The 20,625-nt window shown below is 46.3% G+C and overlaps 1 protein-coding gene across 1 annotated transcript in view; it reads right to left on the bottom strand.

Annotated features, from left to right (window-relative positions):
- The window catches only part of NOL4L (nucleolar protein 4 like), a 152,525-nt gene that overhangs the window by 75,199 nt on the left and 56,701 nt on the right, over positions 1-20,625 (bottom strand). The window contains exons 3-4 of the mRNA XM_058178871.1: positions 11,115-11,226; positions 4,959-5,068 (exon numbers count right to left, since the gene is read on the bottom strand). Coding sequence (XP_058034854.1) covers positions 4,959-5,068; positions 11,115-11,226 — 222 coding nt within the window. The remainder of the gene's footprint in view (positions 1-4,958; positions 5,069-11,114; positions 11,227-20,625) is intronic.

Below are 20,625 nucleotides of genomic sequence, written 5' to 3' on the forward strand. Positions count from 1 at the left end.
TTGGAAGGGACCATGGAGGTCTTCTAGTCCAATCCCTGCGCAAGTACTATACAATTTCAAACAAATTCGTTGTTCAATCTCTTCTTGAAAACCTCCAGTGATGGAACAGCCACAACTTCTGGTGGCAAGCTGTTCCACTGGTTAATTGTTCTGTCAGGAAACTTCTCCTTAGTTTTCCCTCTTTGATTAGTTTCCCTCCATTGCTTCTTGCTGGTGACCTAACGCAGGGGTCTCCAACCTTGGTCCCTTTAAGACTTGTGGACTTCAACTCCCAGAGTCCCTCAGCCAGCAAAGCTGGTCCCTAGTTTAAGACTTATGGACTTCAACTCCCAGAGTCCCTCAGCCAGCAAAGCTGGTCCCTAGTTTAAGACTTATGGACTTCAATTCCCAGAGTCCCTCAGCCAGCAAAGCTGGTCCCTAGTTTAAGAGTTATGGACTTCAACTCCCAGAGTCCCTCAGCCAGCAAAGCTGGCTGAGGAACTCTGGGAGTTAAAGTCCACAAGTCTTAAAGGGACCAAGGTTGGAGACCCCTGATCTAACGTGACTGCTGCCTGACACAGAAGACCAAAGTGATTTGGGGGTCTGTCTGTCCCTTGACACCTCCTGCTGCCTTCATGCTAAAACAGGGTTCTGCAACTTGGCCACTTGAAGCTGGGTGGACTCCAGCTCCCAGAATTCCTCAGCCAGCCGTGAGGAATTCTGGGAGTTGAAGTCCACAAGTCTTAAAGTTGCAACCATCCCTAACAAACACTGGAAGCTTTTAAGAAGAGACTGGATAACAATTTGTCTGAAATGGTCTGGGCTTAGAGTCTCCTGATTGAAAAGGGGGCTGGACTAGAAGACCTCCAAGGTCCCTTCCAACTCTATTCTATTCTATTCTATTCTATTCTATTCTATTCTATTCTATTCTATTCTATTCTATTCCATTCCTTTCCATTCCGTATTCTATTCTGTTCCGTTCTGTTCCGTTCCATTCTATTCTATTCCTTTCCATTCCATATATTCTATTCTGTTCTGTTCCATTACGTTCCATTCCATTCCATATACTAATATTCTATTCTATTCTATTCTATTCTATTCTATTCTATTCTATTCTATTCTATTCCATTCCATTCCATTCCATTCCATTCCATTCCATTCTATTCTATCATCCCTATCCCTATTCCAAACCCAGAAGTGCACCATGTTATATATTCCTGTTTACAATGATCAAACTTATTATTATTATTTTTAAATCCTCTGACCTATCTTGATCAGATCTTGCAAATTGGGGAGAGGGGAAAAAAAAAAACCCCTCCCGAATTAAGGCGAACCAGCTACCATCTTCTCCAATTTGCTATCCTCCAGAGGAAGAGGCCGTAAAATAGGAGTAATTCGCTTTTATTGCAAGTCAGTCTACCCACGGGAGCGGAATAAGCACGCACAGCTAGTACAATCACCAGCGAAGTCTTTGTGACATCACCCCACCCATTACCCAAATTAAAGCAAGCGGCTCCTCGCGCATGACGCAAGGGGCCGAAATTTACCTATTTCCTCTTATTCTCGGCTTCGATTTACCACCGCAATCGAGATGGGAAGTTTGGCTGCGACGCAAGGCGGTTGTTAAGTGAGTCACGCCTGACTTTAAAACCTTTCTGGTTGTTGTTTTTTGCTATGGTTGCTAGGTAAAATTCCGGCAGTTTTTAAGTGAGTCATGTGGCCGTTAAGCAAATCCACCTTCCCCCCAAGGTGCTTTTGTTATTTTTCAAGAGGCAACTGGACTTCTGGTTTTTCCTTGAAGACGTTTCCCCTTCCTCCTCCTCCTCCTCCTCCTCCTCCTCCTCCTCCTCCTCCTCCTCCTCCTCCTCCTCCTCCTCCTCCTCTTTCTCCCAACAATGCCAGCAAATAGTGCAACCTCAAAGGATAACAAATTACAAACACCTCCTCTGCCTTTTTTTCCACGCGTACAACACAAATCCAGCCTTCTCTTTGACAGCTAAGACGCCCGTCTGCAAAAAAATAATAATAATAATAATTTCTGCAGCGGACAAGGAAGGAGCCCCGTTTTATTCCTCCCTTGGGGAGAAACACAATTACAACGGAGGATGTATTCGGAGTCAGCAACCACCTTTCAAAACAGGGGTCTCCAACCTTGGTCCCTTTAAGACTTGTGGACTTCAACTCCCAGAGTCCCTCAGCCAGCAAAGCTGGGAGTTGAAGTCCACAAGTCTTAAGGGGACCAAGGTTGGAGACCCCCGTTTCAAGAGGTCTAGCTGCATTTCCCTGCCCCAAAATTCTCCCGACGTGAATCGCATCAGCCCCCCACCACCCAAAAAAAAATTGCTAAATTCTAATTCTCGAAACGGCAGCCAAAACAGGGTTCTCCAGCCGAACTAAAACTTCCACTTCCTCACTTTGAAACACACCCAAGTATCACTTCTTCAAGCCAGGTCTGAGTTCGAGGGAAGCAGCAGTTAAGTACCTAGAGCAAGAGGCTGTGAAGAGGGATTATTGGAAGCAGCCACAAACACATCGCTTCGATTCGGACTCAACGAAGAGAAGTGTGAGTTTGCCCCCCCCCCTACAACGTGACAACACAAACACATGCACGCTGTTCTGCCTCCTGCTTCCACCGCTTTCTAAAATGATTTTCCAGCTTTGTGACTATCAAGGTTAACGGTTGCCTTTCCCCCCCCCCCTTTCCATTTTCCAACACAATTTCAGCCAGCTTGGGAAGGAGGTTATTATTTTTTTTTGCAGAAACAGCGGATGCCGATTGCTGGAGTTTTGTTTTTTCCCCCCATACTTTCAAAGAAACAAACTCCTTGGTGAGCCAAAGTTCTTCGGAACACAGCAGAGATAAGCAATAAAGGAAAACATTTGTGTCTCAGGGCCAAACTGAGGGGTCCTCCTTGGTGCTCTCTGAGCTTGGGGGTTTTCTTGCAGGCCTTTCATGACCCAACTAGGGAACATCATCAGTGTAGAAGAGAGCGGGGTCAGGAGGAGGAGGAGGGGGGGAGCAGGAGGAGAAGGAGAGGAAGATGAGGAGGAGGAAGAGCAGTAGGGGAAGGAGGAGGAGGGGAGGAAGAAGAGGAGGGGAAGAGAAGGAGGAGAAGCAGAAGGAAGAGGAAGAAGAGGAAAAGGAAAAGGAGGAGGAGGAGGAAGAACAGAAGGGGAAGAGAAGGAGCAGGAGGAAGAGGAAGAAGAGAAAAAGGAAAATGAGGAGGAAGAGAAGGAAGAGCAGAGGGGGAAGAGAAGGAGGAGGAGGAGCAGGAGGAAGAGGAAGAAAAGGAAAGGAGAAAGAGCAGAGGAAGAAGAGGGGAGGAGGAGGAGGAGCAGGAGGAGAAGGAGAGGAAGAGGAGGAGGAACAGGAAGGAGGAAGAGGAAGAGGAGGAAGAGCAGTAGGGGAAGAGAAGGAGGAGGGGGAGCAGGATGGAGAAGAGGAGGAGGAACAGGCAGGAGGAGGAGGAAGAACAGAAGGGGAAAGGAGGAGGAAGAAAAGAAGGAGGAGGAGCAGGAGGAAGAGGAAGAAGAGGAAAAGGAAAAGGAGGAGGAAGAGAAGGAAGAGCAGAGGGGGAAGAGAAGGAGGAGGAAGAGCAGGAGGAAGAGGAAGAAGAGGAAAAGGAGAAAGAGCAGAGGGGGAAGAGGGGGAAGAGGAGAAGGAGGAGGAAGAGCAGGAGGAAGAGGAAGAAGAGGAAAAGGAGAAAGAGGAGAGGGGGAAAAGAGGGAGGAGGAGGAGGAAGAAGAGGAAAAAGAAAAGGAGGAGGAAGAGCAGAAGGGGGAAGAGAAGGAGAGGAGGAAGAGCAGGAGGAAGAGGAAGAAGAGGAAAAGGAGAAAGAGCAGAGGGGGAAGAGAAGGAGGAGGAGGAAGAGGAAGAAGAGGAAAAGGAAAAGGAGGAGGAAGAGCAGAAGGGGGAAGAGGAGGAGAGGAGGAGGAGCAGGAGGAAGAGGAAGAAGAGGAAAACGAGAAGGAGAAGGAAGAGGAAGACTTTGGGGTCCTGGGTGCTCTCTGAGCTTGGTGGCTTTCTTGCAGACACTCCATGACCCAACTATGTAACGTCATCAGGGCGAGAAGGGAGTGGGATTTTTTTCTCTGCTTATACACAGTGGTTTGTCCTGTCAGGGAAGGTAGGACAACTAAGGAACTAGCACTCAGATGAAGAAGCCAACCTAAACAACAGCCTAATCAAGGGACCCCCATGAAAGGGGAAGTCACTTGCATATAAACAGAGAGCAAATCTGCCTTCATTCATCAGAGAGCAAACCCCACACGCACTGGCACTGATGATGTTACCTAGTTGGGTCATGAAATGACTGCAAAAACCAACGAAACTCAAATAGAACAAGGACCTCACACTCCCCCTCCTCCTCCTCCTCCTCCTCCTCCTCCTCATCATCATCATCATCTCCACAACCCTCACTCCCTTCTAACACTGATGATGTTACCTAGTTGGGTCATGAAATGTCTGCAAGAAACCAATGAAACTCAAATCAAACAAGGACTTCACAGTCCTCCTCTTCCCCTTCCTCCTCCTCTTCTTTCTCGTCTCCGCAACCCCCACTCCCTTCTAACACTGATGATGTTACCTACTTAGGTCATGAAACGTCTGCAAGGAAACAACCAGGCTCAGAGAGCAGCAGGGACCCCTTCGATAAAACCCAAATTTGGTTTCCGTAACATCGTCCGCTCCAATTCAAGTCTGGGTTTAACAGTCCAACCCTTCCTAAATAATCCCTTCACCATTTTACTGATCGGTTTGATGAAAACTGAGTCAAATTTCCTGGCCTTTATCTAACGGGTAATATCAAAACGCCGCTACGTGTTGTTGTTTTTAACCGTGCGTGTTGGAACAAGACGGACAGATAACAAGAACAAAGCCGAATGAAGGCGAGAGGTTTGCAAACAACCCGAATTCACAGAACCCCCTGCGAGCTTCCAGGTCACCAAGATCTCCATCCAGCCAGGAAAAAGCCGCTCACCTGTTCCTGGGAATTCATCACTCGGAGCTTCATCTGCTTCAGGTAAGTGGAGGTGAGAGGCATGTTGTAATCGATGATGCCCGAGACCAGCGAGGAAGGGGACTCGTTTTCTGGAAGGAAAAAAATGGAAAATGGGTCTCTTTGAAAGACCTGAAAGACTGAGCAATTTCACCCTCATTTTCACATCACCTGGATGAGATCCCACAAAAGGGATCAACATTCTGGATTCTCACCTGTTCTCCGTTGGTCTATGTACACCTACCAAGACAACCAGTTATAAAATCCTAGGGCTGGAAGAGACCTTGGAGGTCTTCTAGTCCAGGGGTCTCCAACCTTGGCAACTTTAAGCCTGGAGGACTTCAACTCCCAGAATCCCCAGCCAGCAAAGCTCCAGGCTTAAAGTTGCCAAGGTTGGAGACCCTTGTCCAACCCCCTGCCCAAGCAGGAGACCCTACATCAATTATTGTCCGATTTTTTTTCTCTTGAAAATCTCCAGGGATGGCACACCCACAACTTCTGTAGTCCTTCATCGAATCACCGTTCAAAGTTACAACGGCGCTGAAAAATGTGACTTACGACCATTTTTCAACCCTTACGACCGTGGCAACATCCCCACGATCAAAATTCAGACGCTTGGCCGTGTGTCCTGGGCTCCCCCCTCTTTCGAATTTCTGACAAGCCAAGCCAACGGGGGAAGCCAGATTCACTTAACGACCGGGTGACTTACTTGAAAACTACAGTGATTCGCTTAACAACGATGGCAAGAAAAGTTGTAAAATGGGGCGAAACTCACTGAACTGTTGTCGGGCACAGATCGTCGGGCACAGAAAGTCCTCAATTTGTGACCGAATTTTCTGTTGCCAAGCCCGATAACAGTAAATTTGGTCACAAATTGAGGACTATCTGTGTCTTCCATCCATCATTTCTTGCCTTGCGCTCAGGGGTTTTGGAGATTATATTGCCATCCAACATCCAAGATCTCTAGAAGATGCTAAAGTGGGCAGGATGGATCGGGGATGAATTTGGCCAGCCTCAACCTTCCAAAGTTCACTTTAAAACGAACTGTTAAAAATTAATGTAATTAATTAATTATCTTATCCTGAGAGAGATCAAGGTACCAGCATCTTTCGTGTCCCTTAAATTTCAGGACTTATTTCCCCATTGATAATTCCTCCCACTCCCTCCCCCCCCCCACCCCACCCGTGCATCATCTACGTTCGGCTTCTGGGGAGGGACAGAGGGCTAATAATTGTCCTTGGATAACTTTTTCTGCTCTAATAACTCCGTATTTGCGGCAACAAAGAGAGGCGCTGGGGACTGAAAGTATCCCTTGCAATGTGATACCGCATAATAAAAAACAGAACTGCAGAGTTGGAAGGGTCCCCTGGAGGTCTTCTAGTCCAACCCCCTGCTCAGGCAGGAGACCCTTACAGAGTTACAGAGTTGGAAGGGACCTCAGAGGTCTTCTAGTCCAACCCTCTGCTTAGACAGGAGACCCTTACAGAATTACAGAATAAGAGAAATTGGAAGGGACCTCAGAGGTCTTCTAGTCCAACCCCCTGCTCAGACAGGAGACCCTTACAGAATTACAGAATAACAAGGGCTGGAAGGGACCTTGGAGGTCTTCTAGTCCAACCCACTGCTCAAGCAGGAGACCCTACGCCATTTCAGACAAACGGCTGTCCAGTCTCTTCTTAAAAGCCTCCAACGTTGGAGCGCCCACAACTTCTGGTGGCAAGCTGTTCCACTGGTTAACTATTTGGAGTGTCAGGAAATTCCTCCTTAATGTCAGGTTGCATCTCTCTTGGATTAGTTTCCATCTGTTGCTTCTTGTCTGCTTTGCGGAATAGCTTGACCGTCCCCCCACCCCTCTTCTTTGTGGCAGCCCCCTCGAATATTGGAACACGGCGATCGTGTCTCCCCTGGTCCTCCTTTTCATCAAATTAGACATACCCAGTTCCTGCAACCGTTCTTCGTATGTTTGAGCTTCCAGCCCCCTAATCGTCTTGGTTGCTCTTCTCTACATTTAAAATCTCTCCCCCCAAAGGGGTGGGTTCCCCCCTCCCCCAAAGATCATCTATTGGTGCAGTTTGCATGGTGGGGATTGTTTAAAAAAAAGCTGATCTGGTGTGCTGTGAAGGCCCCCCCCCCTTGTCAAAGGCTTCCTTGCAGACAGCAGAGAAAGCCGAGGGCTCCGGGCGGTCCCTTCCCGCTCCTGGCTAGAACCTCCACGGCCAGGCTGTCCCTGTAACCGACTGAAGGAAGCCCAGCGAGGACAGAGAGTCATTCAGAGTGGAGAGGACAACCCTCCCTTTGCAAAACAAAAAACCCGCACCCATTTAAGTACAGCCCTGGGGCATCCCCCTCCATTCGGGGGTAGCCACGCAGAGCATACAGGGGGGAGGTCCTTGATGTACAACTGTAGCAATAGCACTAAGACTAGAGGCCATTTCACAGTGCTTTACAGCAGGGGTCTCCAAGCTTGGCGACTTTTAAGCCTGGTGGACTTCAACTCCCAGAATCCCCCAGCCAGCGAAGCGGAGTTGAAGTCCGCCAGGCTTAAAGTTGTTAAGCTTGGAGACCCCTGCAGTTTACAGCCCTCTCTGAGTGGTTTACAGAGTCACCATCTTGCCTCGAACAATGGGGGGGGGGGCCTCAGTTTACCGACCTGGGAAGGACAGAAGGCGGAGTCAACTTTGAGCCTGGTGAGAATCGAACTCCTGGCTGTGGGCAGAGTGCCTGCAATATTGATTTCTAACCACTGCGGCACCAGATATAGAATAGGGGATGGATGGATGGATGAGAGAGAGAGAGAGAGAGAGAGAGAGAGAGAGAGAGATAAATGGATGGATGGATGGATGGATGATAGAGAGAGAGAGAGAGAGGATTAGATTAGCTAGAGAGAGAGAGAGAGAGATAGATAGATGAGGGGGGGAAATAGATGGACAGACAGATAAATAGATTAGATAGAGACAGACAGACAGACAGACAGACAGACAGACAGACAGACAGACAGATAGATAGATAGATAGATAGATGGACGGACGGATAGATGATAGAGATAGATAGATAGATAGATAGATAGATAGATGGATGGATGGATGGATGGATGGATGGATGGATGGATGGATGATAGAGAGAGAGAGAGAGAGAGAGAGAGAGAGATGATTAGATTAGCTAGAGAGAGAGAGAGAGAGAGAGAGAGAGACAGATAGATGGGGGGGAAATAGATGGACAGACAGATAAATAGATTAGATAGAGACAGACAGACAGACAGACAGATAGATAGATGGATGGATGGATGGATGGTAGAGAGAGAGAGAGAGAGAGAGAGGATTAGATTAGCTATAGAGAGAGAGAGAGAGATGGGGGGGGAAATAGATGGACAGACAGTTAAATAGATTAGAGACAGACAGACAGATAGATAGATAGACAGATAGAGCGAGCAATAGCACTTAGATAGACATATACACCCCTTCACAGTGCTTTCCAGCCCTAACAATCTGGGTCCTCATTTTACCGACCTCGGAAGGATGGAAGGCTGAGTCAACCTTGAGCCAGCGAGGATCAAACCTCTGACAGTTGGCAGAGTTAGCCTGCAATCCTGCTTTCTAACCACTGAGCCACCACGGGCAAAACTAAGTGAGTTTTGCCCCATTTTACAACCTTTTTTCTTGCCAGTTGTTGAGTTAGCAACACGGTTGTCAGAAGGTCGCAAAAGGGGTTCACGTGACACCCCGCCCCCCAGGCCACTGGAACCGTCGTAAATACGAGTCAGTTGGCAAGCGGTCTGAATGTTTATCACATGACCACGGGGATGCTGCAACGGCCGTTAAGTGTGAAAAATGATCGTGCCGTTGTAACTTGGAATGGTCACTAAAAGAACGGTTATAAGTCGAGGACTTCCTGTATTCTGAAGCCTTCTTCTTCGAAAGTTCTTGTCTCGACTCACTGTACCGGGCTTGGAATAAAATGTATTTTTGGACTAAAATTTCTCCCTGTTTGCAACCAGGAATTTGCAGAGAATTTGTCAGGGGCCCGTTTAAGGGTCATGACCTCCCCCTGCCTCCTCCTTTCCCCTTTTCCAAAGGGGCCTATTAGGAAAATTGAAGAACCGTAGAATTCTAGTGCTGGAAGGGACCTCAGAGGTCTTCTAGTCCAACCCCCTGCCCGCGGCGGGACTGAGAAACCTTACGGTTTACAGCTCCGAAGGTGGTTTATCAAAAAGTCAAACGGGACTTTCTCGGTGTTCCCCCCCCCCCCGTGAAAACCTTTCGCTTCTCATCCAGGAAGCTGAAACTGAAGAACTGAACTGAAGAAGCTTCTTGGATGAGAAGCGAAACATTTTCACAGGAAAAAAAAAAGCCAAGAAAGTCCAGTTGACTTTTTGGTTAAAAAAAAAAAGGGGGGGGGGGACCACTATGACTTGGATGGCAACTTTAAGCCTGGAGGACTTCAACTCCCAGAATTCTGGGAGTTTTTAATTTATTTATTTATTTACATTTATATCCTGCCCTTCTCCGAAGACTCAGGGCGGCTTACAGTGTATAAGGCAATAGTCTCATTCTATTTGTATATTTTACAAAGTCAACTTTTATTGCCCCCCTAACAATCTGGGTCCTCATTTTACCTACCTTTATAAAGGATGGAAGGCTGAGTCAACCTCGGGCCGGGCTTGAACCTGCAGTAATTGCAGGCTGCTGTGTTCTAATAACAGGCTTCTAACAGCCTGAGCTATTACGGCCCATTGAGTTGAAGTCCACCAGGCTTAAAGTTGCCAATGTTGGAGACCCCTGACCTCGATGACCGAGAATCTCCACAGACATTTATGGCTACAGCCAGGAAAAATGCTTCACCTACCTACTTTCTGATTTAGCATACCAGATTAAGCTATAAACGAAGACGGTAGTCTGGACAGCACAGAAGATAGAATAATAGAGTTGGAAGGGACCTTGGAGGTCTTCTAGTCCAGCCCCCTGGGATTCGAACCGCCGAGCTGCCGACCTTTCGATTGACAAGCTCAACGTCCTAGCCCCCGAGTGAACCACTGGCTAAATGTCTATGGAGATTCTCCATCATCCAGGTCAGGGGTCTCCAACGTTGGCAACTTTAAGCCTGGAGGACATCAACTCCCAGAATTCCCCAGCCAGCAAAGGGTATTCTGGGAGTTGAAGTCCTCCAGGCTTAAAGTTGCCAACGTTGGAGACCCCTGATCCAGGTCACGGTTGTCCCAAAGGCAGTTTTTCAAGAGGCAACTGGACTTTCTGATTTTTCTGTGAAGACCTTTCGCTTCTCATCCAAGAAGCTTCTTCAACTCTTGCTGCATGGTGGGGAAGGGAAGGATTTATACTCCTTGCAGGCAGCTGGTCATTTGCATCCTTTTAGAGAGACGTTGAGGTCACTTGGAGGTTTATTTGTGTCCTCAGGATCACCTGAGTGGGTGTGGAGCCTTCTTGGCTGTGCAGGACACAGGGCAGAAGACATCCTGCAGCCAAGAAGCCTCCACATATATTTGCGCTACTCAGATGACACAGACAAACTTCCATGTCCCATCCGTCTCATCCGCACGCAGACCTTGTCCACATGCACAAAACCCTCTGTGCATGCGCAGAAGGTAAAAACCACGTTAAAACCAGGAAGTAATGGCACCCGGGCAGGTGGGCGGAGCATCGCTACCGGATCGCTACCGGATCGCCTCTGGTGGCTCAGGCTGGTAAGACAGTCTGTTATTAACAGCAGCTGCCTGCAATTACTGCAGGTTCAAGTCCCACCAGGCCCAAGGTTAACTCAGCCTTCCATCCTTTATAAGGTAGGTAAAATGAGGACCCAGATTGTTGGGGGGGCAATAAGTTGACTTTGTATATAATATACAAATAGATGAAGACTATTGCTTAACACTGTGTAAGCCACCCTGAGTCTTCGGAGAAGGGCGGGATATAAATGCAAAAAACCACCCAAAAAACTACCGGCCACGATCGCTACCGGATTGCACGATCCGGTCGAATCCGGTAGCATTTCACCCCTAGTACCATCGCTCTTTTTTCACAGATGGGGCCAAAAGTGACTTTGGGACGTTCCCGGACTGGACCGTATGAAGGAACGGGCCATCCTTCGAGGCTTGAAACCCACCGAGGGGGCTACTTCTGCAGTCCTTACCTTTAGGTTCCACACCGTTGGAGTTAAAATGCATTCTTTTCTGGCACTCGGTGCAGCTCATCAGGAACCTGGTCACGGCTTCTCGTGGGAGGAAGGCGTACGTTTCCGCAATCTGAAGGAAGAAGAAGAAGAAGACCAAAATGATATCTCTTGTGATCTTGCCAAGGCAGTATCCAAGGGGGTGGGGGGGAGCACCAACTCCATCCGGCAAACCCACCACAGATCGAGGGCTGAAATCGAGCAGGTTCTGATGAACCGGTAGTGGAAATTTCGAGTAGTTTGGAGAACCGGCAAATACCACCTCTGGCTGGTCCCAGAGTGGGGTGGGAATGGGGATTTTGCAGTATCCTTCCCCCAGGACTAGGGTGGGAATGGAGATTTTACAGTATCCTTCCCCTGGAATGGGGTGGGAATGGAGATTTTGTAATATCCGTGGGCCGTGGTAGCTCAGGCTGGTAAGAAGCCTGTTATTAGAACACAGCAGCCTGCAATTACTGCAGGTTCAAGCCCGGCCCGAGGTTGACTCAGCCTTCCATCCTTTATAAGGTAGGTAAAATGAGGACCCAGATTGTTGGGGGGGCAATAAGTTGACTTTGTAAAAAATATACAAATAGAATGAGACTATTGCCTTACACACTGTAAGCTGCCCTGAGTCTTCGGAGAAGGGCGGGATATAAATGTAAATAAATAAATAAATAAATAAAATATCCTTCCCCTGCCACGCCCACTAAGCTAGAGGTGGTATTCAGCAGATTCTGACCAGTTCTGGAGAACCGGTAGTGGAAATTTTGAGTAGTTCGGAGAACAGGTAAATACCACTTCTGACTGGCCCCGCCCCCATCTATTCTCTGCCTCCCAAGTCCCAGCTGATCGGGAAGAAATGGAGATTTTGCAGTATCCTTCCCCTGCCACACCCACCAAGCCACGCCCACCAAGCCACGCCCACCGAGCCATGCCCACAGAACCGGTAGTAAAAAAAAACTGAATTTCACCACTGCACAGATCTCCATTCAAAGACATGCTTACATCCATCTACACACAGGTAGTGTGTAGCCCTCGAGTATTTTGCCCTTGAGTTAGTTACAACCACAACTGAGCGCAATATTTCTGTCACTAAGTGAGATATTTGCTACGTGAGTTTTGCCTCGTTTTACAATCTTCCTTGCCAACGTTGTTAAGTGAATCACTGCTGCGGCTAAGTTAGTTAAGACTGTTCTTAAGTGAATCTTTGCTTGTCAGAAGTTCGCAAAAGGGGACCCCGGGACCCCGCAATCGTCATAAATGCGAGTCAGTTGCTGAGCATCTGAATTTTGATCATGTATCATATATGCCTCTTCTTTTTATATATCTATATAAATTTTATAAATTTTCTATTAATTACATTCCTTAGTGCTTAATAAACATCATGTTGTCTGAATATTTAATTTGCTTAACAATACAAATGCCGTGCTTATTCTCCACCTCTTTTTTCCAGCCACTGGTAGAATAAATTCTAAGTTTGATCATATTCTGAGTCTTCTTTCTGTTTGATTTTCAATGTCAGTCTGTCCATTTCTGCACAGTCTAATATCTTAATTAACTCTTCAATTCTTGAGGTGTTCCTTCATTTTTCCAATATTTGGCGAGGATAATCCTCGCTGATGTTAAAACATGTAATACTAAATCTTGACAAGGATCTTGACGGATTTGAACATTGGGCGCTATCTAACAAAATGAAATTCAAGGAGGTAAAAAGTCAGGTTCTACAGTTAGGCAAGAAAAACTAAATGCACAGGTACCGTATAGATGGTACCTTGCTCAATAGTAGTACCTGTGAGAGGGAACTTGGAGTCCTAGTGGATAACCATTTAGATATGAGCCAGCCGTGTGCAGCAGCTGCCAAAAAAGCCAACACAGTTCTGGGCTGCATAAACAGAGGGATAGAATCAAGATCACGTGAAGTGTTAGTGCCACTTTATAATGCCTTGGTAAGGCCACACTTGGAATATTGCATCCAGTTTTGGTCGTCATGATGTAAAAAGGATGTTGAGACTCTAGAAAGAGTGCAGAGAAGAGCAACAAAGATGATGAGGGGACTGGAGGCTAAAACATATGAAGAACGGTTGCAGGAACTGGGTATGCCTTGTTTGATGAAAAGAAGGACTAGGGGAGACATGATAGCAGTGTTTCAATATCTCAGGGGCTGCCCCAAAGAAGAGGGAGTCAAGCTATTCTCCAAAGCCCCTGAGGGTAGAACAAGAAGCAATGGGTGGAAACTAATCAAGGAGAGAAGCAACTTGGAACTAAGGAGAAATTTCCTGACAGTTAGAACAATTAATAAGTGGAAGGACTTGCCTCCAGAAGTTGTTAATGCTCCAACACTGGAAGTTTTTAAGAAGATGTTGGATAACCATTTGTCTGAAGTCGTGTAGGATTTCCTGCCTAAGTAGAGGGTTGGACTAGAAGGCCTCTAAGGTCCCCTCCAACTCTATTCTATTCTAAATACATACTTCTCTTACCAATTTTTTCTGATATCATCCCTAATAAAAAAACAGTTCAGGCTTAAAATCTACATGTTTCCCTATTATCTTTTCTAGCCATCTATGGGTTTTTTGCCCAAATTTTTTTTTGCTTTAGCACAAGTCCACCAGATATGATATAAAATGTGCCTGTTTTTGGATTACATTTCCAACATTTATGTCTGCCTCTTCTGAATCCTCTCCAGTCAGGCTGGAAGTGGGGTGCCAGAACCTTTCGCAGGTACCCAGAAGTGACTTCAACCTTGCTGGGTACAGATGAGTAAGGATTAGATCTTCCTTTGGTACGAGACGTCTTCGAATGATGCCCAGAAGGACATCAGCTCACATAATCCTGACTCATCTTCAGCTGCTTGTCAATGTCCACCCCCAACCTCAGATCTTAGTTCTCCGAGCCCTCAATTCCCCATTTTGGTATGGGCGTCCATTTCCCCCACTTCCCTTGATGCAAGTCCTCGACTTACGACCACAATTGGCGTCCAAAATTTCCATTGCTCAGTGGTTGTGAAGCGAGCTTTGTTCCCATTTTACGACTTTTCTTGCCATGGATGTTAAGTGGATCGCCACAGCTAAGTTAGTCACACGGGTTGTTAAATGAATCCTGCTCCCCCATGGTCGTAAAAGGGGATCACGTCACACACACAGACAAACACACACACACACTGTGACCGTCATGAACACTTGCCAGGTGTTATAATTTTGATCACGTGACCACGGGATGCTGCAATGGTCGTAAGTGTGAAAAAGGGTCGTAAGTCGCTTTTTTCAGTCCCGTTGTAACTCTGACCGGTCACTAAATGAATGGCTATAAGTCAGATAGGTCTCCCTAGGAAAGTGCAGCTTGCTCTTCGCAGAAGTTCTGCAACTGACCTGGAATGGATGAAAGCTGGAACCCGTCACCCTGAGGGTTGTGTCCTCGGCAAATTTGATAAGCGGGTCATTAACCCCCAGAGGACCCTGAAGGACCCAACCTTCTTAGCCTTCTGCAACGGGTCAAAGACCTGGCGGTGTCCCCAGACATTGGGGTCTGGAGCGACATGGCCTGTGATGCTCCAAGGTGGGTTGTTCTTTTATCTTGGGGCACCAGAGTTGCCTCCCGTGGCTCCCTTGCTTTCGTTTTTTGTGTAAGTTGCCTGTAGCAGTTGTGAGATGAACGATGGGAAAGGGAAAGGAGAGTAGTGAGGGAGGGGGGAAGGGGAGGAGAGGAGAGGGGACAGGAAAGGAAAGGAAAGGAAGGAGAAGGGACGGGAAGGAAGGGAAGGGAAGGGAAGGGAAGGGGAAAGGAAAACAAAAGAAAGGAAGGAAGGGAAGAGAAGGGAAGGGAAGAGAAGGGAAGGGATGGGAAAGGATGGGAAGGGAAGGGAAGGGAAGGGAAGGGAAGGGAAGGGAAGGGAAGGGAAGGGGAAAAGAAAACGAAGGAAAGGAAGGAAAGGAAAGGAAAGGGGAAAGGAAAAGGAAGGAAAGGAAGGGAAGGGAAGGGAAGGGAAGGGGAAAGGAAAACGAAGGAAAGGAAGGGAAGGGAAGGGACCGGGGAGGGGAGGGAAGGGGAGGGAATCAATCATTTCCTCTGTTAGTAAGAACCAGATCCAAGGAAACCGATCCCCTGGTGCCCTTTCTGTTTGCAAGAGATCACTATCGAAGAACGGATCATGTTGACGGATTTGGCAGAGTCAAAAGTTAGAAGGGACTTTGGAGGTCCTCTAGTCGAACCCCCTGATCAGGCAGGAGACCCTATGCCATTTCAGACAAATGATTATCCAATCTCTTCTTCCTCAATTCTAGGTTGCTTCTCTCCTTGATTAGTTTCCACCCATTGCTTCTTGTTCTACCCTCAGGTGCTTTGGAGAATAGTTTGACTCCTTCTTCTTTGGGGCAACCCCTGAGATATTGGAACACTGCTATCCTGTCTCCCCTAGTCCTTCTTTTCATTAAACTAGCCAAACCCAAATCCTGCAACCGTTCTTCATATGTTTTAGTCTCCAGTCCCCTAATCATCTTTGTTGCTCTTCTCTGCACTCTTTCTAGAGTCTCAGCATCTTTTTTATAGTGTGGTGACCAAAACTGGATGCAGGATTCTAGGTGTGGCCCTTTTGGCTGGGAGGTAGGACTGACCCATCTTTTCACCAAGGTGGGGGGGCTGATTCATTGCCATTAAATCTCTGATCAACAGCTGGGCGAATCCATCAGCGCTGGGAAGAAAACGGCTGGGGGGATCTGAGGGAGGGGGAGGGGGGGGACCCTTAAGTGTGATCTGTTTGGGTTTCCACAGGATTGCAGGCGAGGTCACCTGTGGTGGTTTTAGGACGGAGGATGTGATATGCACATTCTGGGGTGTGAAAGAAAGAAAGAGGGAAGGACAGATAGTCCTCGACTTACAACAGTTCATTTAGGGACCGTTCGAAGTTACAGCAGCACTGAAAATCATGGCTTAGGACTGGTTTTTTTTTTCACACCGATGACTTTTCCAGCGTCCCCCTTTTTCCAGCAAAATTCGGACACTTGGCAACCGGTTCATACTTGTGACGGTTGCAGTGGTCACCTTTTGTGACCTTCTGACAAGCAAAGTCAAACCTCTGCAAGAAAACAACCAAGCTCAGAAAAAACCAAGGACCCCCAAACCCCTCTTCCTCCTCTCTGCAAACACCGTTCCCTTCTAGCACTGATGATGTTACTCAGTTGGGTCATGAAACGTCTTCAGGAAAACCACCAAGCTCAGAAAGCACCAAGGACCCCACAGTCCTCCTCCTCCTCTTCCTCCCCACCCCCCACAAACCCCTTTCTCTTGGAAAATTGTTGATGTTACCTACCTGGGTCATGAAACGTCTGCAAGAAAACCGCTAATCTCTGAGAACACCAAGGACCCCACAGCACCCCACTCCTTCCTCCTCTCCTCCATAAACTCCCCTCCCTTCTATCACTGATGATGTTGCCTAGCTGGGTCACGAAACGTCTGCAAGAAAACCCCCAAACTCAGCAAGAGAACAAAGGAGCCCACAGTTCAACCCTGAGTCACAAATATTCAACGAGGCTTCCCCCACCCACCCATTAAGTCTGGCCACCTTAGAGGGACTGCAATTCATTCTCCAGCAGGGGAAAACTTTTTGACTTGTGTTTTGTCCCGGTTGCAACAGCTGGCACAATGAAGCTCCTTAGGTCAGTGCCTCCAGCACAAGATAACACCACCACCATCTCTAGAACATTCTCCAAGCTTTTCAAATAGAAAATCAGCAACCCAATCTATTCTTAGCAACTTTGCAGACAGCTCCTTCTGTTTCCTGCTCCAATTAATCCTCTCCAGGCTGCATGCTAAGAAAAACCATTTTTTTTTTTAAAAAAAAAGGAAAGCTTTCAGTTCCACAGAATTTAAAACACAAGGAGGGCCGAGATCACATGAACCTTCTCTCTCTTTTTTTTTCAAACCCCCCCACCCCCAAATTCTTTAAAAAGCAGGCTGAATCACGAAAGGGAGACGGGACACGTGCGATCTAAAAAGCCCCTTGTTTTGAAACGGGATTTTTGCAAAGCAGGAAGTGAGACCTTCTGACGTTTTTTTTAAAAGGCATTTCTCTCTCCACTACGTGGCAGTATAACCTAGTTTATGCTGACCAGCTTAGCAAAGGCAGGCCATGCGAGAAAGAGAATCAGAGTTTACAGCCCAGGAGTAGCTAAGATGGTTGCCTGCTGGCTTGCAATTTTTTTTTTCTCGTGGCTCAAATGTTCCCCAATTTCACATCACACCTTTTTTCCAGCAGCTCAGAAATTGCTGAGCTCGGCAGTTTTCTTTTAACATGGCTCTCCTGCAAAACCTCCGCCGACCACTAAGCAGCAGTGAAGAGAGCCTGGGATTACTAGCTCTTGGCCACCCCCTAGTGGTGTTCCAGATTTGCATCTGGTAGGCTTCTTCTAACGTTTCTCCAGAAACGAATGCAATCTATTATTATTATTATTATTATTATTATTATTATTATTATTATTATTATTATTATTATTATTATTATTATTATTATTATTATTAATTTGATTTTTATACCGCCCTTCTCCCGAAGGACTCAGGGCGGTGTACAGGCAACAATAAAATACAGACACTACAATATACAATTTAAAATGCAAGTTAAAAAACTTATTATAATTAGCCTAGAACTTTAAAAATTTATAAAAACCAAAACCCCATTTAAAATTAGTAAAAAATTTAAAATCGATAAAATTTATGTAATTTAAAATTTAAAATCTAGAAATCAAGCAGAGAGCATTGCCCATGGGTCAATGCAGGTCTTCCTTGACTTACGACCACCATTGAGCCCAATGTTTCTGCTGTTAAGTGAGACACGTGTTCAGCTAGTTTTGCCCCATTTTATGACCTTTCTCAGCACGGTTGTTAAGTGAATCACTGCAGTGGATAAGTTAGCAACCTGGTTGTTAAGCGAATCCGGCTTCCCCATTGATTTTGCTTGTCAGGAGGTCGCAAAAGGAGATCACATGACCCCGGGGACACAGCAACGGTCATAAATAGGAAACCAATCGCCAAACATCTGAATTTGGATCGGTTGATCCTGGGGATGGCTACGAAGGTCGTAACTGTGAAAAATGGTCATAAGTCACTTTTTTTTGCAGCATCCCCTTTTGCGACCATCTGACAAGCCAAGTCCATGGGGGAAGCCAGATTTTTTCTTTTTTTCTTTTTATTATTCTTTCCTATCTCTTTATTTTTATTGTGAGGGGATCTAAAGTTTCAAATTTTTAAAGGTGGGAGGTTATGTATATTTTGTATATTTTAGCTTGTGATTGTTGGTCATAATACCCGGTATTTGCTCTGGGAAGTCTGGGGGGAAGGGGGGGAGGGGAGGGAAATGATACATGGATTGATTATTAATGTACAGTAATTTTTGAAGATATGAAATTAAAATTTAAAATGATATTGGGGATCCTCGACTGCCATTTCAGAAAGAAAAGGAGAGGAGTAGAAGGAGGAAGAAAGTAGGTAGGAAAGAGTAGAGAAGGAGGAGGGAATAAGAAGGTTAGATAGGGTGGAAGAAGGGAGGAGTGGAGAAGGAGGAGAGGAAGGAGTAAAGTGAAGGAGATGAAGGAGGGGAAAGTAGTAGAGGGTAGAGAGGGAGGTTGTGAAGAAAGGAAGTGGCAATCGGGCAGGCCTGAATCAGTAATAAATAAAAATTAATGATTAATGATGGATAATGGTTTGTACATAAATATGATGTTGGAAAATGGAAATAAAAATTATTTAAAAAAAAAAAACCGTGGCAAAAAAGTTCATAAAATAGGGCAAGCCTCATTTCACATGTGTTTCATTTAACAACACAAATTGGGGGCTCCGCTATGCTCGTAAGTCGAGGAGCAAGCGATATCACGATCCCAGTTATTTCAGTGGTTCTTACGATTAGCTCCGAATTATTATTATTTTTTAATTAAAATAAAACGTGCTTTTGATAGACCGCAAAAGTTTAAGGCTGATTTTTCTTCATTTTCTGCTTGGCCTTCATGACTCACGTGATAAGAGAGGAGAATAAGCAAGGGCTGTGTAGGAACAGGCCCTTTACCCCGAGTGTGGAAATTAAATTTATTCCTTCCCTTTCATGGGAAATGTGGACATGGGGTGGGAAGAGATTTATTTATTTTTCAGATTTATAGCCTGTCCTTCCTCCGAGGGTCCAATGGGGTGGGGGGACGATTTATGGAGATATTTTTAGTAGCAGTGCTGGACATGTGATGTGGCTCAAATGAAGTGAATCACGGGTAGGAAATTGGAACCCAAGACCTCCACCCCTGGATTCAGATCTTCAATATGAGTGAAATCCCACCCGAAGCAATAAAGAGGCGACATCCCGGGAGGTTCTTATGAAGAGATTGGACAACCAATTGTCTGAAATGCTGTAGGGTCTCCTGCTCGAGCAGGGGGCTGGACTAGAAGACCTCCAAGGTCCCTTCCAACTCTATTAATCTGAATCTTTTCTGATATCTAATGCAAGAAAGAATGCTTTTGCAAAACGGGACCAAATTTATCTTTTGGACCTGCCAAAATTCTTCATTTCCACAAACCTTTTGATTTTTAATTCAAAGCATTAACTTTTTTCAACGCCAGCACTGAAAAATATCCCACATGCTCATATTCCAATGTGCAAAGTACTGTTTTTTAAACTTCAGCAACTTGAAGACGTGTGGACTTCAACTTCCAGAATTCCCCCTGCCAGTTCTGCTGGCTAGGGAATTCTGGGAGTTGAAGTCCACCTAGCTTAGTCCCTAAGGTTGAAAATCATGCTGGCTGGGGAATTCTGGGAGTTGAAGTCCACCAAGCTTAGTTGCAAGGTTGAAAATCATGCTGGCTGGGGAATTCTGGGAGTTGAAGTCCACCTAGCTTTGTTCCTAAGGTTGAAAATCATGCTGGCTGGGGAATTCTGGGAGTTGAAGTCCACCTAGCTTTGTTCCTAAGGTTGAAAATCATGCTGGCTGGGGAATTCTGGGAGTTGAAGTCCACCTAGCTTAGTCCCTAAGGTTGAAAATCATGCTGGCTGGGGAATTCTGGGAGTTGAAGTCTACCTAGTTTAGTCCCTAAGGTTGAAAATCATACCGGCTGGGGAATTCTGGGAGTTGAAGTCCACCTAGTTTAGTTGCAAGGTTGAAAATCATGCTGGCTGGGGAATTCTGGAAGTTGAAGTCCACCTAGCTTAGTCCCTAAGGTTGAAAATCATACCGGCTGGGGAATTCTGGGAGTTGAAGTCCACCTAGTTTTGTTCCTAAGGTTGAAAATCATGCTGGCTGGGGAATTCTGGGAGTTGAAGTCTACCTAGCTTAGTCCCTAAGGTTGAAAATCATGCTGGCTGGGGAATTCTGGGAGTTGAAGTCTACCTAGCTTAGTCCCTAAGGTTGAAAATCATGCTGGCTGGGGAATTCTGGGAGTTGAAGTCTACCTAGCCTTGCCTTTGTTTATGGCAGGAGGAAATGCACCCTGCACACACAAACACACAGAGAGCCATGTGACCGTC

Source organism: Ahaetulla prasina, chromosome 3, assembly GCF_028640845.1.
Source record: "Ahaetulla prasina isolate Xishuangbanna chromosome 3, ASM2864084v1, whole genome shotgun sequence".
Lineage (NCBI taxonomy): Eukaryota > Metazoa > Chordata > Lepidosauria > Squamata > Colubridae > Ahaetulla > Ahaetulla prasina.